We start from the raw sequence: 23083 nt of genomic DNA, 5'->3' as shown, positions 1-23083 counted from the left end.
AATGTAAATGTTGGCCGCTACATTTTTGTTGAGTCTCAACCTCATAATCAATTTTGGGGCTGCACATCATTACCCAAAGGCTGAAACCTAGGAACTTCCTAAAAACAGCAAAATATAAGAAAATACAGGTCAAGGGAAGGGTCATAAGTGATGACTTAGTGGGATTATTTTTATGTCTGTGCATTTTGTTAAGGACAATCATACAGAGTACATAATAATTTTTAAGACCCCTAAATGCACCAATCGGGATTCAGCAACATTTAAATTAAAATGTGATGGTGCAAGGCCACTGTCAGTCAGACCTTGTCAAACCACACCCACGCAATCCTAATGAAGCCGAGCTGTGTTTTGAGGTGTTGTGTTCTTAAAAAAAAAAAAAAACTACAAAAATACAAGGCAACGCTCAGGGGACTTTGCTTTATGTTCCCTAAAAGTTCTCTAAAGGTGACAAATGTCCTGAACCATTATAGACCACTGGGGACATTCCTAAAATGTCTTCTTTTAGTTAGTTAGTTAGTTAGTTAGTTGTCCTCTTTTAAGTTCCCTATATGATTTTCCATTATAGGTTTTTTTTGTTTTGTTTTGTTTTTTTTTATGGTCATGTCACAGAGAGAACATTTGGGACATTATGAGAAAGTTCCCATATGGTTCCCTGTCGGTCATATGGAGATGTTTCCTCTGGGACTGCATCTAAGTTGGTATACAATATGTTCAGATGTTCATTCAGTTTTCATTCTTTTATGGTAACATAGCATCACAGAGAGGACTTTTGGGATGTGCAGAAAATGTTACCATATGGTTCTCTGTGGGTCATTAGAGAAAGTTCCCTTTAGGACTTTTTCAGATGAAAAAATTCCCTGTATTGAAAGTTAAGTTGAAAGTTTCCAGAACAATCTCGGATGGTCATGATGTGGAGTCCTTTAAAGGGTAGGAGGACATTATTTTAAGGAACGTTCATCTTCTGGGAACATTTACTATAGGACTATTACAGACCCTTACTATAGGATGTACCCTCCACACTATATTCCTATAGCATTTGCAGAATCTTCAGTGAAATCACAGGAGCTTTTATAGGAGCCAAAAACTGTTGTCTTGAAATATACAAATTCTCTACAGAAAGTGTCTTCACCAGCTGGAATTCAAACCCATAACTTTTTTTTTGTTATGAGGCAACAGTGGTAACCACTAAGCCACGACACTTTAGATCATTTACATCCTTCTGTAAAAATGTAATGTCACTGTCAGTGTCAAGGTTCTGCCAATAGTATACGAAAGAAGTGTAGAAACCTAGAGGGAATGTTCTTTACTAATGGTCTCCTACACATTGCCAGAACATCCTAAATTTTCCCTGAAGGCCCCCCCCCCCCCCCCCCCCCCCCAAATAACGTCCCCCTACCTTTCAAAGAGCTCCACATCATGATCATTTGAGAACGTTCTGGGAATGTACAATTTCTAGCTGGGTAGGGATGTTTTTTTTTTTGTTTGTTTGTTTATTTAGTCATACATATCACAAGTTCTGAAACCAGGTTTTCAAGAAAATAATGAATTGTTTGATAAATTGCTTCTTTGTCATTTGATAAAAGCAACAAAATAAGGTCATCACAGAACATTTGCTCCTCCTGTCCTACTTTCTCCGACTCCCTCTCTTTCTCCTTTGCTAATCCACCAGCATTATGTCCTCCTTCTTGCTTCCCCCACCCTCTAATGTTCCTACCTTTGCTTCCTCCTTTCCTTCCCTCCCTATCTGTATATCCCATTTTTTCTCAATCACTCCTGCTGATATTCTTTGCCCTGTCACTTCCTTGCCAACAACCTTCACTCCTTCCTTTGCTCCCAGCTGTTCTTTATGTCCCTCCTACCAGTTTGTATCTCTCTGCCTAATTACTCTTCATCTCCTCCGTACCCTTGAAATTCCACCTGACTATCCCTCTTTTCCCCAATCCATTTATTTCCTTAACTCTTTGCACACATTAACCCCCTTCCCCATAACCTCTACAAGAGCATCATCTGTCTACTTTCACCATATTCCTCTGTACCCCAACTCTCAGCTAAAGGAAAAGTCTGAATCATCTCTCCTTCTGAGTCATTTTCAGATTTCATCTCACCATTTTCTACCCCTCCACCACCTCCCCTTTTGTCTCTTTCTTTTGTTCCTCCTGGATTGTCTCCCCTCTGTCTCAACCTCTTCATCACCTCCCATTTTTCCACTGTATTTCTCTCTCCATTCTGAATTTCTTTTGGCTAATTGCTTCGGTGAAGAAGCCCATAGATCATCTCCCCTCATGCTCACACTACTGCATGACAGCTGCTGGAGAAACCCCACAGGGACACGGAGAGGAAGAGGAGGATGAGAGGAGGAGGGAAGACAGACGGAGAAAGAGAGGGATGGCAGAAGAGGAAAGAGGGCATGGAGAAAAGAAAGAGAGCAAGGAGAAAGAAGAGAGGAAGAGTTCGTTACGGAGCCTCCTTAATAAAAGTCAACTGAAGTGCGTCGTAATTGTTGCTGAATGAATGATTAGTCAAGCATGTTTGAGCTATTAATAAAAGATACTTTCAAGTGTAATTATACCATCAAAACACCAGCAGAAGACAGATGTTTTCTCTGCTCTGAACACATTCCTTTGGGTGGTTTGGGGATTTGTGCGTGCCTTCATTTGATCGAGGACTAATGAGACTGTCCTCACCGTTTGGTTAAACACGCATATAAAATGGCCGATGTTCATGATTTACTGACAAGTGAGCCCTTGTGATCATGCAAATAATGAGTGTTTTCTCTGAAACGCATAGGCAGAAATTGCCATCCTGTCTGTTACAAAGAGTCAGCACTGATTTCTTTCATGACTACAGTGTTTTTCTAACCTTAAAGTAGGATTTGGCCAAGTTCGGCACATGGCTCTGTTGATGTTGGTTCAGTCAGTTGGTCCGCCACTGTGGTCCAGTTTTAACTAACTCAACTGCTGTGTGGGGGCTGCAATGAAATTTTGTGCAGTCTAGTGCTACAAGAGGTACGCAGTGTTGATTCTGACTGAAATATTATATGGCCTGCCATCAAATTTTGGTATTCATCATCCCCAGTAGCCTGGCATCACTAGACCAGTTCATAAATGTGAATTAGTTTGAAACCTTTTAGAACATTGTCAAGCAGGGGGTTAAAAAAAAAATCCTCAACCTTCCCTTAAAGCAAAACCCCAGATTTCGCACAGTTGTTGAGTGGTGGGAAATATTAAGAGCATGACACCTTATTTTGTTCCCTTCTGCACTCCAGGAACTCTGCCTCTGATTGGCTACCCATTGTCTCTGTTGATTACGTTTGTTATAGACTCATTTTGCATGCACGTTTTGCGTGGATATGAATACAGGTTTGCCTTGAGATTTTGACTTGCCCTTAAGTGTGGCATGGGCAGAAGAAGTTTGAAAACCATTGCAGTAAAGTGTGCATCAGTATGATACGCCAAGGGGCTTGACAAAGATGTCTGTATGTGACGAACTGGGATGAGAATGGGTTGGACAGACATACAATCAATCAGAGCGATAAAACATGGCATAGCATAGCTGGTAAATTAAACTAAATGTCCAGTTTATGTGATATTTACACAAGAGATAAAACACTATATCCCAATTATAGTGATCAAAATTATCACAGTTATTAGTATTATCATACTATTGTTAAAATGGGCTGAAAATGTTCAAAAGTTTTTAATTGAAAACCTCTCAATGATTTGAGTTGGCTTCATGTCTTTGCAGTGTTTTCAGAGATGTAAAAAAAAAACCCACAGTACTGCTGCACTTGCATCTGGGAGACTGTTGCTAACCTTAGTTGATGTAGAAATACTGTTTCATCTAGCACCACCAGCAGGTCAAATTCATCTTTTATATCCAAATATATCCACATCTACTAAAGATTTACTCAAAATTTTGTACAGACATTCATGGCTGCCAGAGGATGAAGACTCCTGACTTTGGTGATCCTTTGATGTTTACCCTAGCACTAACCAACAGGTAGACATCTCTGGTACTGAGTAAAATGTATTGACAGTCAGAGTCCTGCACCCGGTAAAAGGCTGTGTAATGGGTAAAAAATATATTTATAGAAATTCATGGGCACGGTAGCAGGTTTTGGATGAGTCACTGTAAAATTTAAGTGGTTGCTTCCCACAGGATGAACAGTGCGAACTTAAGTGACCTTCTGACTTTTCCTCCATCATCATCCTCCATTCCCCAATTACCAAATGCTAATTAATAAATAACACGCTAAAATAAGGTGGTGAACATAATTAACATTACATCTGCTAAACATTGTAATTGTTAGTACACTGATGTTAGTATTTTACTCAAAGCACCATTGTGCCAAAGTACAGCCTCGCAGAGCTGATAACATTGACTCATCCCAACAACAGGGGTTCTGGTTCAGAAAACACTCATGCGGGTCATTTTGAAAAACAAAGACAAACAACTGGTTATGTGGTTTGGGTTGAGGACTTGTTGAAATTTACTTTCCCAGCAGGTCAGCGCTGCAATAACTAGGTGGGTCAGAGGAACATCTGAGGCACAAATTGCAGCTCTCCTGAACAAATGGAAAGTGGGGAAGAGGTGAGTGTGTGTTTGAGCCACCTCGTCCACACACACTGCTTTGTCCCAGATTTGTGGTTTTAAACACACTCACAAATGCTCCGTATGCACATTCACCAGCTCGTAGACAGCCCCGTGACACCACCTAGAGTAACCCCTGAGCTATTTACAGCACAACAATTCATATGACGGGTAAAGCAAAGGAATGGAGACACAGAGAGGGAGAGAAAGAGAGAAGGAAGCAGAAACCGACAGAGAGGCACAGCGGGGAGAGAAAGAGATGGATGACAGAGCAGGTGAGAGAAAGTGAAAGATGAGGGGGGATGTGGAAAGGTAAGGAGAAGAGAAGGGGAGGATGAGAAATATACTGAGGCAGACGGATGAGGGTGGAAAGGGACAGAGGGTGATAGGGCGATGTGAAAAGTTGAAAGTAAGTGAGATGGAGTCGTGAGAGGTGGTATGATGAAAGATGGAGATGGAGTGTGGTAAAAATTGGTGGGGAAGTAGAGAGATGGATGGAGAGACCTCCTCACCTCCTTGCCAGAATTCATGCGAGCAAGCCTCTAAGAAACTGCTACAGAGCAGTCGCCTACCTACAAAAAAAAGTCACTCCAGAGTTGCCATAGTAACCACTGACACACGCCATAGCAACCAAGGTTACAACTGTACAGTTTCTCTTAACAATGAATACTGAATCTACATGGGATTATAAGATTAGTGTCACACACCAAAGTTTCTGTACAGCATCAACAAATTGCTCATCTTTTGTTTGTGTATTTTATGTTTAAGTCAAAGCATAAGCACATTTATACATGTGCACACACAAAGGGAGAGTTGGGTAAGATGAGCCAGTGGGTAAGTTGACCCACCCCCAGTTCCTAGGCAACGGTGCACATTTGTTGCCATTTGACCATAAATTTAGGAAGCATGCATAATTTCTATCTGAATGTGATGGAGAGAAGCACATGGGAGAAGAGAGAAGTACTTCTTCACACGAAAAGATTTTTTTGTTTTGTTTTGTTTTGTAAATTTTCTGCATATCATATCATCATATCAGTTATTTCAAGGCAAGTTTACCTAAAAATGTGTGGTATACATGCTGGTTATTTGCTTTTTTTAAAAGGTCTGGGTAGGTTTAGGGACAGAAAACTTGGTTTGGGTTAGGGATAGATGACAGTTTGGGTTAAAATGATCACTCTCAAGAGATCTTTTGCAGGTCTGGGGTTCCCTTCTACACAAAAGAGCTAAAACTGCAGACTAAAATATGTTTCTGACAACATTTTAAGAAATAGGCAATGTAGAACAAGTATCTTGATCCATATGTGATCAACACTGCCTAGTTTGATAGTTCAATCTAAGTTTTGTGAGCAGTATGTATTTAGGGGACGTTTTTTTCCCCCTGAACTGAGTAAACAAAGCATGCATTTGTTGTGGTCTGAGATGCTGGTGCGCTACTGCAACCTCTAGGGTAAATGTTGTATACAGTATCTTTAAACACTGTAGAACGTGTCTCAGAAGTAGAGCAAATGTTACTAAATGTTTTTAAAAAATAATAATTGCAAACATTAAGAAAAGATTCCAAATATTAAAATTTATTTGGTTGGTTATATGTGGTTAAAGTTAATTGTATGAAAAGGAATTAAACTATTTTGAAAAGTAGAAATGTATTATTAAATTACTTTTTTTTAAAAAAGAGCTTACCTCCAGATAGCTGAAGTCAGATCAACTTGCCCCTACTCTGGGGCAAGGTGAGCCATAGGAGCAGTTTTCAGGTCATATTTTCAGAGCCCTTTGTCATAGATGCACTCTTATCATTTCAACTAACAGGAGAGATCCTGAAATAAGGGTAGATGTTGTACTTCAGACATAAGTAAAATTTGGCTCATCTTACCCCACTCTCCGCTGAAGACCACACATACAGAGACTCAAGCCGCCATTCAAACTGGTTATCCTCTCACACCATACAACTGAAGAGAGAAAATCATTAGATAAATCCACAGCTTTAATCACGTCTGTGGCTCTTTATCATACAGTCCCCCAGGCGCTCACCAACTGAAACATTACACCAGTCATTACATTCCTGTAATTTGCCAGCCCCCCTTCCCCGGAGCTTTTTTTTTTTTTTTTCTATCTCTCTTGGTCAGTGGCTTTCTTACGCTCCATTGTCTATGTCCCTCTCTGCTCCCTCAAAATTTCTGTCATCGCCTCTATTTCTTTCTTGCAAAACCCAATCCTCTCCTTTGAAAAATTAATTAAGTCTAAAAATGGCCGACTCGGCCAGGACTTGTGCTGGTGAAACCCCCGTTTGTCGATCGTTTTGGACAGGCCATTAGAGACAGTGATTAGGGGAGGAATCTTGCTAATTAGGCAGTTTAACAAGGCAGAACGTCCACAGTGATGGGGCGGCTCTCGTACAGAAGTCCCAGAAGTTTGGAGGAGAAGCCGAGGAAATCGCCTTCTTGAAGTGCACAGTAATAATCAAGTCTAGTGACCTTACAGTGAGGACAGTGAATGCCTGCTGAGTCTGTAGCCCACTGATGATGTCAGCTGTGTCTTCTTAACTGAATACTTTGTCAAAGCCTTGTTAAAGCCAGTGGATACTGCCGGGCTGCTATTAATTCAAAACACTAATTTACATTTTCCACACTTACTGTAGCTGACGCCTTTAGCGATGCTGGTTTACAGTGATTGAGTACAGAAACGATGAGGATCTTGTTTCTTTTAACAAGACATGTAACTGATGATGTTGTAGGAGACAGCCTATTTTTGATTAATACAAGTTAAAACATGTTGTCTTGAGGCACATAGGTGTATTCAGTGGAACAGCTGGTAGCTATTTTCATATGCTACATGGCCAGAAAGAACAACAGACAAAGTTAGCGACTATCTACTCCTTCTACTCCACTAGGAGCTAGTGGAGTAGAAGGAGAGATTTTCATTTAAATAAATGTCTGTTAAGTCCCTATCTATTGCTGAATGGGGTAACACAGTGGTGATTGAGCATACATGCATTATAAACTGGATGTCAGTGGTGACATTCCTGGAAAAAAAAAATGCTGTATGAAGTTACTGCTAATTTAATCTTTAAATCAATATCTGCTTCTGAATGCAGAATGCTAAATCATCGTTAGACAACAGCTGATGGGGTCTGAGATTGCTGCTAATAAAAACCCAACATTTCCCACTGCTGAAGCTTCACATTAAAGAGTAACGTAACATGAGGGAGCAGCCACAGTGAGCTGTTAGATGAAGAGCTGCTAACTCCTTTCACTGTGCCCTGCTGTTTGCAGAGTCATGCCATGTGAAGCAAAAATCAGATCACTGATGCCCACAGATTGTTGGGAAAAGGCAAATTATTGCCTGGCTCCTTTATTAGAACAGCAGTAGTTTGTTTTGCTGCCCAGAAAAGTCTGTGACCTGTAGTATTAAACTGCATTTGCTGTTACCACTAGTGTCATCTAACGCTACATTTTGTCCAACAAAATAATAGCTACAGGCTAGGATGTTGACGCATGGCAACAGGGGTACAGGCATCATAAGCTTGCACACAATGCATCCTGGTACATGTAGGCAACTACATTTACCATCAACACTAACTGGACATCCACATATTAGTGGAGAGTTTTCCATTCACTACTTCATATTCTGTAGCTTATAAATTCCCTCTGAGGATCAATACTATTTTATATGATCATATATTAACCAACAATAATGCATTATAATGTATTTTGTTATTATATTTTGTATTGATAATATGAATCTGAAACTAGTAGGCTAACTAAAGTTATCAAATAGTGGAGTGAAAAGTACAATGTTTATCTCAGAAATGTAGTAGAAGCTCATTTCAACAAATCTTTGTAAATCTGGACATTTAAGTACAGGACTTGAATAAATGCACTTAGTGAAGCACTGATACATGGTGTTATTGATCAGCTCACTGTTGTTTAAGCAACCTTGTACTCGTTACCAAGCTACACATTTCGAAGAAAAAGAGGTCCTCTGTGTTCTACATTGTTTACTAGGATACAGCACAGCTCCATCCTTCCTCTTTGTTTATTTTTACCCTGAAATAAAACAGTCCCAATATTAAGTGGGCTTTGGAGAAAATGGGAACAGCAGTGCCAATCCAGTGGCAGTAAGTGAGAGCCCCTCCGCACCCTGCAGCACTACAGTCAATGATGATTGATTACTCCCTCACAGTCTCATAACTGCACTCATTACTTCTCTCACAGTCATTCTCTAGCTGAGGACAACATTAGACCTGCCTTTTCACAAGTAACCATAATCAGATGGTAAAATAACAATGTACTAAGTGTCTGTGTAAGGAAATTAAAGAGTTGCTGGTTGACATCTCTATGACATATGAAATCCTGGCTAATCCCAACAGGAAATCCAGGTTATCTCTGCTTTAATAAACCTAACTGGAACATATGTGTGTCAGCATGTGGTCTGTGGTCTTTCATACACTCTTAGAAATAAGGGCTCCAGAATTGTTTTTTGAGGGTTTTACCCGGAACCATTTGCTTCTGATGAAAGGGGTTTGCTAAGGGGTAAAATTAAGGGTTCCATTAAATACCCTCAGTCTTACAAAGAACCTTTTTTGGAAGAAAGAGTTCACTGAGGATTGTTGATTGTTAAGAGATGTTTAAACAATGGTATTTGTAACAGTTAAAATGATGGAAGACCACAAACTATTAGATTCAATATTTTCGGCCTCATGTGTGGACTACAATACGGTTCTTCATAGAACCCTCAGAGGACAAGAGGGTCATTGGTGAAACTCTTATAAAATACATTTATATTAGGTCCCCCTGGGTGGGTTCCACGAAACCCCTGAAATATAAAAGGGTTCTTGATAGAACCCCCTAGATGGGGGTTCTTGTTAGCACCCTTAGAAGGTAAAAAGGTTCTGCACAGAACCCCCAGAGAGAGTTCTGGGAGGAACCATTTACACCATAAAAGGGTTCTCTGTAGAATCTCTCCTCAGGGGTTCTACGTGGAACCTTTCACTGATGGTTCTAGGTATGACACCCTTGGTGGGTTCCACATGAAACCCTTGGAATATATAAGGCTTCTCAGTAGAGCCACCTGGGTGGGTTCTAGATGAAACCTGTGGAATTTAAAATGGTTCTTTGTAGAACCACCACCTCTTGTTAGTATCCTTGGAAGGTGGACAGGTTCTGGATAAGAACCTCCAGACAGGGTTCTGGGTAGAACCATTACACCTTAGAAGGGTTCTCTGGGGATCTGGGGGATCCTGGGTGGAACCTTTCACTGATGGTTCTGGGTATAACCCCTTGGGTCCTAAAACCCTCTGAAGGGGGCTGCCAGGAACCAAAAAGGGTTCTCCTGTGGGACAAGCCTCAGAACCCTATGTGGTTCTAGTTAGCACTTTTATTTGTCAGAGTGTACTCAGTAATGAGCTCCCTGGTCTTCCTGTGGGTCAGAAGGTTGCTGCTGAGGCTGAGGCAGCAGTATACACTCTGTCTTCTCTGAGACAGCAGCAGCCGATGGCGACGGCCTCTTCCTCTTCTGTTTTGTGCCGTGATACTCAGATGAGTTTTTAAACATTCACCTGGCAGCAAGTGGTAATCACGATGTGGGATCCCACAGTCACTTCTTAACAGCTTAATTAGATATTCTGCATTTAAAGAAAGTTAATCAGTGGAGAGGAAACTTCTGCTTTACTACCCTTATGTGCTCTAAGACAGAGACAGCTGAGCACACACACACACGCACAGCTACACACTTAAACACACATTAAGTTCTGTGACACAAAGTGCTGAAAATACCGCACACTTTTTCTTCTTCCTCTACTCTCTTCCTCCACTGTGTCTACGTCTTTCTTTACACTCAGGCACACACAGACACACACACAGACACACACACACAAATCGTCTCCCTCTCTTTCATTCACATACACACTTAAACATATTGACTCAACACACAGCTGTTCCAGGACTTGGCACCAGTGATGGTGACAGTAATTACCTGCCTAGTGGAGGTGGAACTAGCGTGCGTTGAGAGCTAGAAAATAGCTATTTGGAGGAGTAGTGCAGGATGGGGAGCACACAGCACACACACTGGGAGACTCTCTGCACAGCCCTCTGCTTCAACCGCACCACCAAACCGTCTGCCTCATTTGGCAGAAGAAGAGCACAATGGGGGTCTTCATCTCCCCATTGAAGGCCATCACTGGCTGACAGAAAGTCAAGTCAGCAAGTATTCTGAGGACAAGGCCACGGCAATGACTTCAGTATGCTGAAACATACAGATGCATTTTAACTGTATTTCAGAGACAGCTAACATTACAAAGGAATTGAAGACCTTAACTCTAGATTATATTTCCATACTTGGAATACATACATGAGTGTGTAAGTCATTTTTTAAACTAAAATGCCAAAAATCACTGGTTCTAGTATCTCAGTTGTGACAGTTTGTTGTAGGTTTAATTAATCATCTGTGATATAAAACCAAATACCTCTGGAGTTTGGACTGCTCAGGGTTCAATGTTCATGTTTTTTGTGCTGAAATTTACCTGCCCAAAGTCTATTTTTACTTGCCCCTCTACAAACTGTTGACTTAAGCTCAAACTTTGTCTTTACCCGCGATTATTTTCTTGCAAGTGCCTGATCAGATCACTAGACATATGAACTTTCAACAGAGATGAGAAAAAAGCAAGTTCAATCCTTCTAGCCCGAAATGACCTTTTTACTCGCCCTTGGCAAACAAGCAATTCATGCATTAAAAAAAAAAAGAAATTTGAATAAGTCAGCTTGAGCTTTAGAAAGTTGCAGCCCTAAATAAACATATGCTTCAAATTGCTACACAATGGTCTAAATGACAACGTGTGATCGTAGTGAGCAGCACAGGACTAAATACAGCTCCAGTGATGGACAGGTGGTAAGATTAGTCACCTGGATGGTGCTCTGTTGTAGTGATGACAGGAAGTGCTACAGCAATCTCACACAGTCAGCACAGTGCAGAGATACTCTGTTATTTTAGTTAAAGCACAAACAGGAACAGGAACAAACTGATCCAAACACAGTGATCACAGGTGTTTGTATCCGTCAACCAGTAAGTTGACAAAACACACAGTGAAAAACACTGTTTGTCTTTTGAAACGTCATGAACTGAGCTATGAGATGACTTTGTTACAACTGGCCCAAGGAAGCTGTGGGATGCTATGAAAATATTTTGAAAATCTGTATTCTCTTCTTAATGATCAGGAATCTTGAGTAATTGCAAAGCTGCTATGTCTTTTAATCATGCAAAAATGATTCAAAGCCCGAAACATTTTTGTCTTCTCTCATTCGAGCTATTTAAAGCAGGCATTTGGTGTCTCCTCACAGCTGTTAATTGAATTTATCCTGAAAGTTCCCAATTAACTGTCTCTGTAACCACTGGGTTATGTCTGGAACACCTCAATTTATTTAAATAAGCCTGGGTCTGAGCAAGAAGATCTCTCATTATGAGCACTAAAAAAGTTAAATTCCTTTTAAAGGCCACTGAATCTTTAAAAACAGGATTTCTCTGAGTATAAATCAGATCAAGTTAGACTCTTGCCTAAATTCACTTTCATCCATTTATCATCCACTGCTCTGGATGACGTCAGAGGGGAATCACATAGCAGTGAAGCCAGCACTTCCCTTATATTTGCTCCTGGCCAGGTCATCAGACCCAATTTGTCCCGTCAAGCTCCACTGCCTCCAGTCTGCCCCATCTTGCAGTTCAAATCCAACGTTAATTTCCTCTACCTTGCAGCTCAAAGACAAGCCCCTTGTGCTCTGCACCAATACTCCAATTCCCTTGTGTTAGAATAGAGCCCCTGCTCAGGCAGCTGATGTTTGTTGCCACTTGACACATAGCCTGCTCCTGCTCATACAGATCACTGAGCAGATATGGGGACTGAAATAAGGATGGATGGCTTATAGAGCCTCTTTAAGTGGTATGAACATAATGTACCAAAAATAGTATGTCCCAGTGACTAAGGTATGAGTAGGGTCAGGTGGAGTTTGGGTTATAATCAGCCATTAAATGCAGGATGTGTTATTATCACTAATGTATAGGGCTGCAGCTAATGACTATCTTCATTACTGATTAATCTTTCAGTCATTTTCTTGATTAATCCATTAGTTGTTTGGTTCAGAAAATGTCATAAAATGGTGAAAAATGGCGATCACCGTTTCCCAAGGCCCAAGGTGATGTCCTGAAATGCAGGGGCAGATTTAGATTTAGATTTGGGGGTGTAAATGAAGCCCTCCACATCCCTTGTTCTCCCCCCTTTTCAATCCTTGAATAAATAATGAGTTACAAACATAAACTTGTTTGTTGTGGAGGGCTGAGGATGAATCAGTGGATACTTCTGTATCTCTTGTCAGACAGCAGCAGGGTGAAGACGCTGTAGCTGGGGTGTTTTTTGTTTTTTTTTTAGCATCCTTCCATTTCTTCTTTTTTCTGGCTTCACTCAGCAGTCTGTACTCAAGTCGTTTCTTTACACGAGTTGGCTACTGTCTTCCTGAGTCATTTCCACAGACGCAGATGTTTACTTGCGTGAACCCCAGGAAGAGTAGTTACTACCTCGGTAGTGGCTAATGGGGATCATAATGAATACTGAGTTGAAACAGAGCAGAGACAGAGACAGGCCTGAGGAATGAGAATAAACACCAGCTGTAAAACATCACTGATGTCTAAGAATCTTCACTGTCCACTATGAATAAAGAAGACCACTAAGATATGAGCAAGAGTTCAGACAAAAGTTGTCGTTTTGGAAATGTTAGTGTGTGTGTGTGTGTGTGTGTGTGTGTGTGTGTGTGTGTGTGTGTGTGTGTCTCAGCCCGGGGAAAGACTTGCTGTAATGCCTTCGCCGACCAATTAATTTTGATAAATGCGACTGCTGGTCTCAGCTGGTCTTGTCTGCCAAAGAGCAGAGATAATAAAGGTTAACCTCAGGGAGAAATGACGGGTGGACAACTGAAAGGAAAAGTTGGAGTCATTCAGTTATAGGTGAATTTATTCAGGTGTGTTCACGCTCTCAGGCTGCAACTTGTGAACAAGTCGTCCAAATGTGCAGCTGGGAGTCTGTGAGAAGCCCAGTTAACCCTTGGTGTCGCTGTCTGTGGTGCTGAGCAGCTGAGGTTTCAGCACCGCGGACAGCGACAGACTCAGCCTGATAATTGCTGCTGTGAGAGCTTCTCTCCTCTCTTTCTCTGTCTCCTGGTGAGACATTTTGAGTTACCTTGAAGTTAAAGTCCATCTCAGCTGAAGAAAATGGACCTGATGTATCTGGTGCCCTGATGTGTACATTTCATTAACAAAGGCCATCCACACAAAGGAGAACAAATCGAGCAGCCAATGTTCTTTATTTGATTTGAGGTGTTTGGCTTTTTAATCCACTCAAGGATCTCCAGGGATTAGTCTGCACCTTTGCCACGCTCTTTAAAAACCAGAGGGTACGCAACTTAAGCCAAAAACTACTAAAGCTGCGTAAAATATTCCAGTGTTAAAAAGAATAATTAAAAGCAAACTTACGGGTGCCATCAAACCGTGTGGCTATAGTGTCCAGAAACGTGTTCTGCGGCGCTAATAATCCCTTCATCACAGGCATTTTCCCTGCTTGGTGTCGAAGTCCCCATCAAAGTTACTGAAGGGAAGATGCAAGTCGTCCAAATGTGTGAGGAGCTCCCCTTTAAGCCGATGAACAAGCAGCTATCCGGTCAACTCAGCACAATGCGATCCCTACAGTCCGCGGAGAGTGCATGTGATGCGCGCACCCGGCGCGTCTGGAGCTGGTGTTGCGTGTGTAAATGACAAGAGGAGATGAAGTCCACAGGTGCAGTTCAGGTAATAGCCAGGGACGACCGTGAGAGAGCGACACTCCCTGTCAGCGGTGCCATTATTATACTGCTGGATTCAATGATCATCTCTCCACAGCGCGCAATGCTCGGAGACATCCATCACCTCAACTACTGCGATCAGAGCGCAGATATACAGAGGGGAGTTTCTCACACGCTGACATCACAAGTCACAAACACAACTTTTGTTTACATTTTGTTTTCTGTGGTATTCTCTAAATTATAAATCCTCAGACAAATCTGCTTTATTTGTCTTATCAACGCATCAATTGAAAGATTTATATCCGTATTCATAAAGGCACAATTACACAATAGAACAATGGCTGCCAACTAACAGCCCAATCAATGGAAATCCCATTAAGAGCAGTGCGCATGAAAAATAGTTTTTATAGTTACCTCTGACCCTGTTGTATGATATAATGAATTCAATGTGTCACATGACATTGACATAATGTAAAGGCATAATGTGCAACATTTTCTTTGAAGAGACTCTTCTAAAAAATAGTCTCATAAAAATAATCCCTTTCAATCATCACTTTTGACCCACAAGAAGTGTGTGGTGGTTTCTGTATCTGTACAGACTTGCCATTTGCCTGTATTTCCTTATTTTCTCGTTTTTTGCTGTGTTTGGAACGTTTTACCAACCCAAAACGTCGGTGTTTGACGTCCTGGGAATGACACTCAACAATCAACTATTTCTAGGACGTTCATTTGCACTAATGAATACAACCAAGTACAAGTAGTTGCACAGCAGATTGCAGTAAACTGTTCGGCTCAGTAACACTGTTGTATTTTTGACAGTCTGACTATCAGCCTGTCCACTCCTCTCTCTCTCTCTCCAAGCGCACAGCACACAGTACCTGTCAGCAGGCGCACAGCCGGACGCAGCATCAAAGACATATCGCGAGTTTTTAGCGCCATCTGATGGTCAGATTATGGCATGACCTGCATTGAAGACATGCCGAGTCAAAATACCATGAGCAACAGACAGATGTTCAGCAGACCCATCGGCTGCACCATAACGCCCTCATGTGGACAGTAAAGTGCACAACTTCAGAAACAGGAGTAATTTTAAATTCACAAACCAACTTATAGACTGTAGGGAACAGTAGCACATAAATGTTCTTAAAATATGAGTTACAGAATTTCTCCCCAATTGGATGTAAAGATTGTTAAATTAGTTAATGCACAGGCAGTCATTTTTATGATGATGTTACACCCTGGGAGCAAAGTGTGATAAATGTATATGTAGACTTTAGATTCAAAGAGAAAATTTCTGTTCCAACCTTTCATTGATATGTGTTGTGGCTAATTTTGTCGTCCAGTTGTCCATATTGTAATTTTATCATGTTGGTCATAGATTGTGTTTTTGCAGCAGCAGCTCCAAACTTTGGAATAGTCTTCCACTTTCACTCACTCTCACTATCCCTCCTCCATCGACACTTTTAAGTCAAGCTTCATGACATGTTTTCAATGGCTTTTGAATACTCCTAGTGATTTTAGCATTTTACAATATTTCTTTTGTTTGTTTGTTTATTATTCTTTTTCTTAAAAAAAATCTTACAAGATTTATTCTGCTAGAGTTTCACATTTGTGTCTAATATTATCTTGCTTTTTTTTATAGCTATTGGTTGCTGCTTTTGCACCTTTTTACTTCTATTTTGTTCCTTTTCGCTGATGTCATTTTACTTGTTGCTGTTGTGCTGTATACTTAATAAACATGATTTGATTTGAGTGTATCTGTTGTGGACGATGGAGCCCTCTGTTGCTCTTTGTGAGGTTTCTTTCTTTTTTCCATATTAAAGTTTTTTTTTAAGCTTTTCTCCTCATCTCAATTAAAGGGCTGAGGATAGAAGGCTTATGGATTGTAAAGCATCCTGAGGCAAATTTGTGATTTGTGATATTGGGCTATATAAATAAAACTGACTTGAGTTTTTGGTGATGATGGCCAGGTACACCAGTTGGTTTATGAGCAAATCCTCACTGAAATAGTGGGCAGTGCAATTCTGATGTAATGATGGAAATCATTTTTAAAATAAACATTTTCAAAATTCTGCCTCAAGTGTTCATAAAATCCCTCTTTGCAAACCCAAATTCTTCTCTGCAAATCCAGAAATGGGACTGCACCCAAAGATTATCAATTACAAGCTTCATGTTGCAAATATAAGATACCTCTAGCAAATAACAACAAACCTGGAGTACATTCATACACACACACAAGCACACACACATATGCACACAAAACATAACAGACAGAACCAATCTAGGTCAATCCCATTACCAGCAGTTCCACAGGTCTAAAAGTCAAGCACAGAGCCTCCTACTCAGATCCTCAACACAAGTGAAGCAGCTGTTACAGCTGTTATGTCATTTAGAGGTGAGGTCATCAGGTGCTCTAAGGCGGTCTGATGTGAATCATAGATCACCTCAGTGGTCTCAAACAGCCGCACAACCTGCGTGTGTCCACATACGCTCACATAAACACGTACAGAAACGTGTGAGTCATGTCCCTTAGGTGAGGTGGTGTGAAACACAGAGATATACTTCTATAAAAGAGTCAGCTAATAAAATTAAAACAGACAGCCAACGCACAGCGATGCTTCACCTGAGTAATTAAGAGCTTAATGCATCATTTAAGCCTGATCACCGCTCCAAACACACACTTTGTGTGTATGTGTGTCATAGTTAAGTTTGTAGTGAAGTGACAGTTGAGTCAAAGTGAATCATTGCTGCTCATAGTATTACCTCAACACAAGCTTTATGAAACCTGCATAAATTAAGACTTTTTCTCTGCTTACATCTTCCCATTAAATGTTCAGCAATCATTCAGTCATCTCAGCTATTTAACTCACTGACTTATAAAGCTGATCTGGAGCAGCAGAGTCCTTTAAGATCTTGTGAAAAAGTGAAGAACCCAAACAAATTGTAAAGGCAGTAATGTAAACATATTAGGGTTGGGATGTGTATGGGTTTGGAGCCAGTGAATGCAAGTATAGGTAGAAGGTGGTCTAAAATCATAGTATGAGCATAGAAATTAGAGGAAGAACAGGAATCTAAGCAGAGGCCAGAATTAAAAAGTCATCATCATCACCACCATCATTACATCTTTATCTTTTCATAGCACTTTTTAAAACAAAGTTTAATCAAGCACAGAAATCAAGTTAATAACAATAACAAAATAAAGCACTATAATTAAAAATGAAACAAGTCTAACTATTGAATTCAGTGGACAGTGAATAAAACAACGTATTATTACATTTATAACCAGTTAAAGGACCAATTTAAAGGCTGCCCATATATGAGTGCAGCATCAAAGTCCAAGTCGTCCAAGAGTCATTTTCCTACAGGGACAATGAAGTATAATGCACCATACTGTACCATACTGCATTGTACCATACCATATGTAGAATTTAGTGGCCTCTAGTGATGAGTTTGCATGTTAGACACACCTCTGTCAATTTCATCCTTTCTAAGCATGTAGGAGAAACTATGGAGGCCACGAAACTTGTGCAAAACAAGTCAGGCCGCATCTAGAGCCAGTGTTTAGTTTGTCTGGTCCATTGTTGTCGGTTGATATGTGTAATCTTTTGAATGCAGCCGTCGAAGGGTGCAAAATGCATTTCAGTGTGCACTAACAAGAAAGATGCATCACAGGTGGTGATGGCATTGCATTGCAGCCTCTGTGGAAGCAGACCTGTCCCATCTGTAGATATAAACAGCTCATTCTAAGGCAACAAAAGCACAACAATTTTTATTTTCAGGTGATTATACACTAATAAAAACATCCTTATGAATATTACATTGCATTTCTGATATATTCTGCCAATAACCCCTGTAAATCTTACACACTGGACCTTTAAGAAGCAATAAGGGTGCAGTGTGCTCTCATCTTATATTTTGGATTAACTGGCAGAAGACTATGCTACAGATCATAAATACAGCGAATTACAAAAGCCCAAGTGGGATGAAATATAAGCATGGATGACTTTTTCAGGAAAAGCACTCATTGTAGCCATAATCCTTAATTGAGAAAGCATGTTTAATCAAAAGCTCTTCTAATTGCTTTCAAAGGAAATATTAGGATAAAAGATTATAGATTATTACTTACTGCAAGCACATTTATATAAGTACACAAACAGCCAGATTTTGAGTGAAGGAAACTTTACAGCTTCACTGTGAAAAGAAGCATTTAAAGCCCCCGTGTGAGCCATTATTATGTGGTTACATCAAATACACCAAATTATTCCGATTGCAGCCACTTTGTTTGTAGAAAAATAAGACAATCACAGTGAAATCTGCTGCAGTCTTTGCCATGGTTGCTGCCATTTATTGTGTGCCTGGATCAGAAGTCTTTTTCTATACTACCACTGGGAGTCGCCAGAGATATCTTTAAATTGTGCACATAGGAGCTTTAACATATACATTGTGCATTCAAATATGAAGGAAACATACATAAAATGTAACCATAAACACCATACAATAGCACATGATCAGATGGCTTAAAATGATCTTTTTTACTGAATGAATTTGGTTTTGGATGGCAGCTCCTCTCCTCTGTCTCTCTGTGTTCTTTGGTTTCATTATAAACAGTCCTGGTGAAACGCTAATCTAATCTGGCCCGTCTAACATACAGTCATGCATTCATGCTTTAAGGCTCCCTTGCTGCGCTGCAAAGGCAACACTGTGCCGACATTTTAACTTAATGTTTTTTATGATGCCCTCGGGTGCTATCTCAGAAGTGGGCATGGCTGTTTAGAGATACGGCTATAAGTTCATTTTACACACATAGTTTGACAAAGCTAATAGCCCATATTGTATGAGCAGTGTGTACACAGCCACATTCACAAACACACACACATCACAACACTGCACAAGCCTTCCTAATTAAGCAATATAGGCATGTCATATGACATATCAGGCCTATATGATCCTTTATATGTCCTTTATTCAATCTTTTCAACCTTTTCCTCAAACAAAAGCTCAACAGTTTTTTTCCTTCTCTCCACAAAACAAACCCCCTTTTTTTTCAAACTGGTTTATAAGGAGGGCACAGATCTCATAATCTCATCTGAAATCTGGAGGTCCCTGCACTCAAACTCAAACCCCTTTGTCAAAGACTTTCTGATTTTGTATACATACATCAAATCCACCTTAACCCGAGGCTATGTTTTTCTAAGCCAGTATCTGATACCTGCGTGCGCTTGTGCATTAACAGGCCAAGATGCCTGTACACACCCCAGCTCAGGAGAAACCTGAGGAGGGACAGCTGCTTTCAAGCTTAGCTCTGGCACAATGTCAGTAATAAGGTGGTTGTATGGATATGTAATATGTCTGTACAGAGAGGTTTCTGGGTTAGAGTGTTTCAGATTAGAGACAGACAGTAGTAGGACTCTTAGGATCCCTTACTTAAACGTACTACAAGGAGTTTTTGACTGGTTATGAAACAGTCTCAATTTAATACTGAACCCTCTATAAGCAAACAAGAACATTTGCTATTTCTATGTAGTTCTTATTAATGCCTGCCACCAGGTTAGGTTCTCCTTGGAATCAGATTTATAGCATGCAGACTGAAAGAGGTTATGTTTACATTTTCACAGGGAAAGTTATGCTAGCATGTTAATAAGAAGCAGAAAGATATTCTTCTGTGGATAATTTTATTTTTGACATTATATTTTGTGGTTACTGAGGTAGAAATGCTTTTGTCAGCAGTGGCCTCCAAAGTCAACAGAATATAAAAGTTCCTTGTAGTAGTTTTAAGTAAAAGGACCAGTGCAGCAAATTAAAAATACTCCATTAGAAGTAAAACTTCTGCGTTCAAAAGGATATTTAGGTAAAAGCCCATCAGTGTAATAAGTAAAACATTCTCAGTGGGACTGATGCTGTATATTATTACACAAAATTAGTGCAAATGTGGATTCGGCATTCCCATGATTGTTCTTCAAAGCTTTATTAGTGGGAATATATTGTTATTCTAATCTTTATTAGCAGGAATGTTAATTCAGCATTTCCGCTATTGTTCGTCTTATCATTATTCTTCTGTAGCCCCAACAAGCCAAGCTGACTTAAAGTATATCATTTACATTTTTAGCCTAAATCTTCACTGTAGATCCTTAGCTAGGAGCCATGTTCACATGCACACTGTCTGAAGTGGGTGTGTGTGGTGTGACGTTGTGCACACACAAGTGAACGACATGTCTGGGCCTTAGGAGACTTGGATTACTGCAATTTGCAATTATTGCAATTTCTGCAATGTTGTTTTCCTGTGAAACTCCAGCAGTGTTTCATGGACTAACAAAACTAAACCCAATTTTCAATCTGCATGAAAGTGAGTAGACAGACTAAATTTCTAACCCTTTCTGCTACAGAAACCATTCAAATATCAAGGGTCCAGCTCTTCGAAGACATTTATGACCTGCAGGAAAACTATTTATGACGAAATTCCAACCAACTCATCCTGATATACCAATGCTGCAAAGCCGTGACTGGTGAACTTCTGATAACAGACGGTCAACTGAACTAAAGTAAGAAAGGCTGAAAAATTAACGAACAAATAACACAAAAACTATAGTTTGACTGGCAATCAGGAGCACCTGGAGAAATCCTGGTGGGCTGGTTGTACTGTGGGCAGCTTGAGCAGCTCATTATGCAAAAACAAGAAGAGAGATGCGCCACCAGCCTCCTCAAGATCCTCAATACCAGTTCAACTGTCAGTCAAGATTTTGCAGCTGAAGCGGTGAGACAGAAGACAATAGGCATAAGATACTTTCTGTGTCCCTCTATTTGTTTGTCTCTCCCTCTGTCTGACTGTCTATTTATCTTCCTCTCTCTAACGTTCTGTCACTACATTTAATATTTCTACACTTTCAGCGATGCTCTGCAGCTATCAGCTATTAACACCAGTGCCCTTTTTGTTCAAAAGTGTTTAACAATTCAGTTCATCTGTCTGATATCAATGCAAATAACTTCTTCATTCAGCCTTTTGGGGCAATTCATGACAACTTCCAGCTTTTACAGTGTTACCATTTAGCTTTCAGCTTTTCTAGCAATATATGTAAACTCTCAGCTTCTTTACGTAATGCAGTTCTGCCTCCAGTTCTGCCAGTTTTACAGTTTCCAGGTGCAGTGCAGTCAATGTATCTGAGCGTTTGGGTTTTTCAGGCAATTTATTTTATATTTTGGCATTTCCAGAAATTATGTGAAATTCAGTTCAGCTGTCAACATTCCTACTGCACCTTCTGTCTGGATTTGAAATGCTGCAAGCCACAACAGGAAAGACTGAACTGACTGTAGGTCCTGAATGAGTGTTTAGATATTCTACTGAACAGCACCAGTACTTTTGATACTATAATTAACATATATTCATACTTTGATACTTTTTACAACCTTACATCAAGGCGTAAGTAGTATTTTACTGCTGTAGATGTTAGAAATGGAACTTTATCATATAATACACAGTTCAGAGGTTTAGTCCAGTGGTTCCTAATCCAGGGGTCCCTCCCTCTTAAGTCTTTGCATTTTAATAGGTAGTAACTATGGCTGTTATATAAACTTAGCTGGAGGTAAAGTACAATATTTTCTGTATACTGTAATGCAGTAGAACATGTAAAATGGACATACTCAAGTAAAGTACAAGTACTGCAAAACTGTATTTTAAGCACTGTAGTTGAATTAATAATCTTAATTATTGTCCACAACTGCACAAGGAGATAGACGTGTGTGTTAAGATGAGATGTGTGTGTGTTTCTGAACACTTACACGCACTTGTGAGTGTCTGTGTTTTGTATTACTGTATGTATCAGAGTGTGTGTCTGTGCAAACATACTTCAGAACACAAGTATACATGAGCTGGAGAAACAAAGATGTGCAATACTGAGCGTTGGCAATCCATTTCCCCTTTAACGCGCCAACATGATGCCTCCACCCATCTAATGGCAGCAGGCTCACTAACCATATCATGAGTTTATAATAACCACATCACATCCATGGCGAATGAGGTGGAATGAAAATCTAACCTAATTTGGAGAGATACACGACTGTGTGAGTAGTAGGGTGTCCCCTGAGATGAGGCTGCGATTGAGGGAGCAGTGTGCTGCACTGGTAGCATGCTCTGTGAGCGTGTAATGGTCTTAATTATCATTTAGCATGCCAGCCTCATTGACGACGCATCAAGCCAGTGATAAAATAGTGGAGCAGAGGGTGACAGAGAGAGAGAGAAATGTCAACACTTAAAGGCACAAGCACACACAAAATAGTAATAAATATCTCTAAAACACACACACACACGCTCACAAAGCAGTGAACTTATGCAGCAGCATACCCGGAGGTGCTATTGAGTGATACACATGCATACACACACATTTCCAGCCAGCTGAGTGACATCTCTCTCTCTGAATTAGTCACGATGAATGATGTGTAACCAGCCATGACTCGTTCTGGCTGGGGAGATAGCTAATTCACTTTGTTTAATTAGTCAAAAGTAGTAGAGCATGCTCTCTCTCTCCAAACATACGCTCTCATTGCACAACATCCACCCGTCTACGTGCCCGTTCTCTCTGAAGAAAAAGACAGACCTGTAACCACACTGGTGTAACATTTCATCTTTGAATCTTATCTGCCAGAATGAAGGATCTCTGACTCTTCCTCTCCCTTTCTTTCTCTCA

At 40.3% G+C, this 23083-nt stretch overlaps 1 protein-coding gene across 1 annotated transcript in view; it reads right to left on the bottom strand.

Moving 5' to 3' along the window:
- The window catches only part of kcnh8 (potassium voltage-gated channel, subfamily H (eag-related), member 8), a 77550-nt gene extending 63289 nt beyond the window's left edge, over window positions 1–14261 (bottom strand). Inside the window, exon 1 of the mRNA XM_084738993.1 lies at window positions 14101–14261. Within this exon, the coding sequence (XP_084595119.1) occupies window positions 14101–14176 (76 nt within the window). The 5' untranslated portion in view covers window positions 14177–14261. The remainder of the gene's footprint in view (window positions 1–14100) is intronic.
- Window positions 14262–23083: the final 8822 nt, after the last annotated feature.

The sequence above is a fragment of the Lutjanus erythropterus genome, chromosome 16 (assembly GCF_056507025.1).
Source record: "Lutjanus erythropterus isolate fLutEry1 chromosome 16, fLutEry1.hap2, whole genome shotgun sequence".
Classification (NCBI taxonomy): Eukaryota; Metazoa; Chordata; class Actinopteri; order Lutjaniformes; family Lutjanidae; genus Lutjanus; species Lutjanus erythropterus.
Note: the sequence above shows the minus strand (reverse complement) of the source record. Positions and strands in the feature narration are given on the sequence as shown.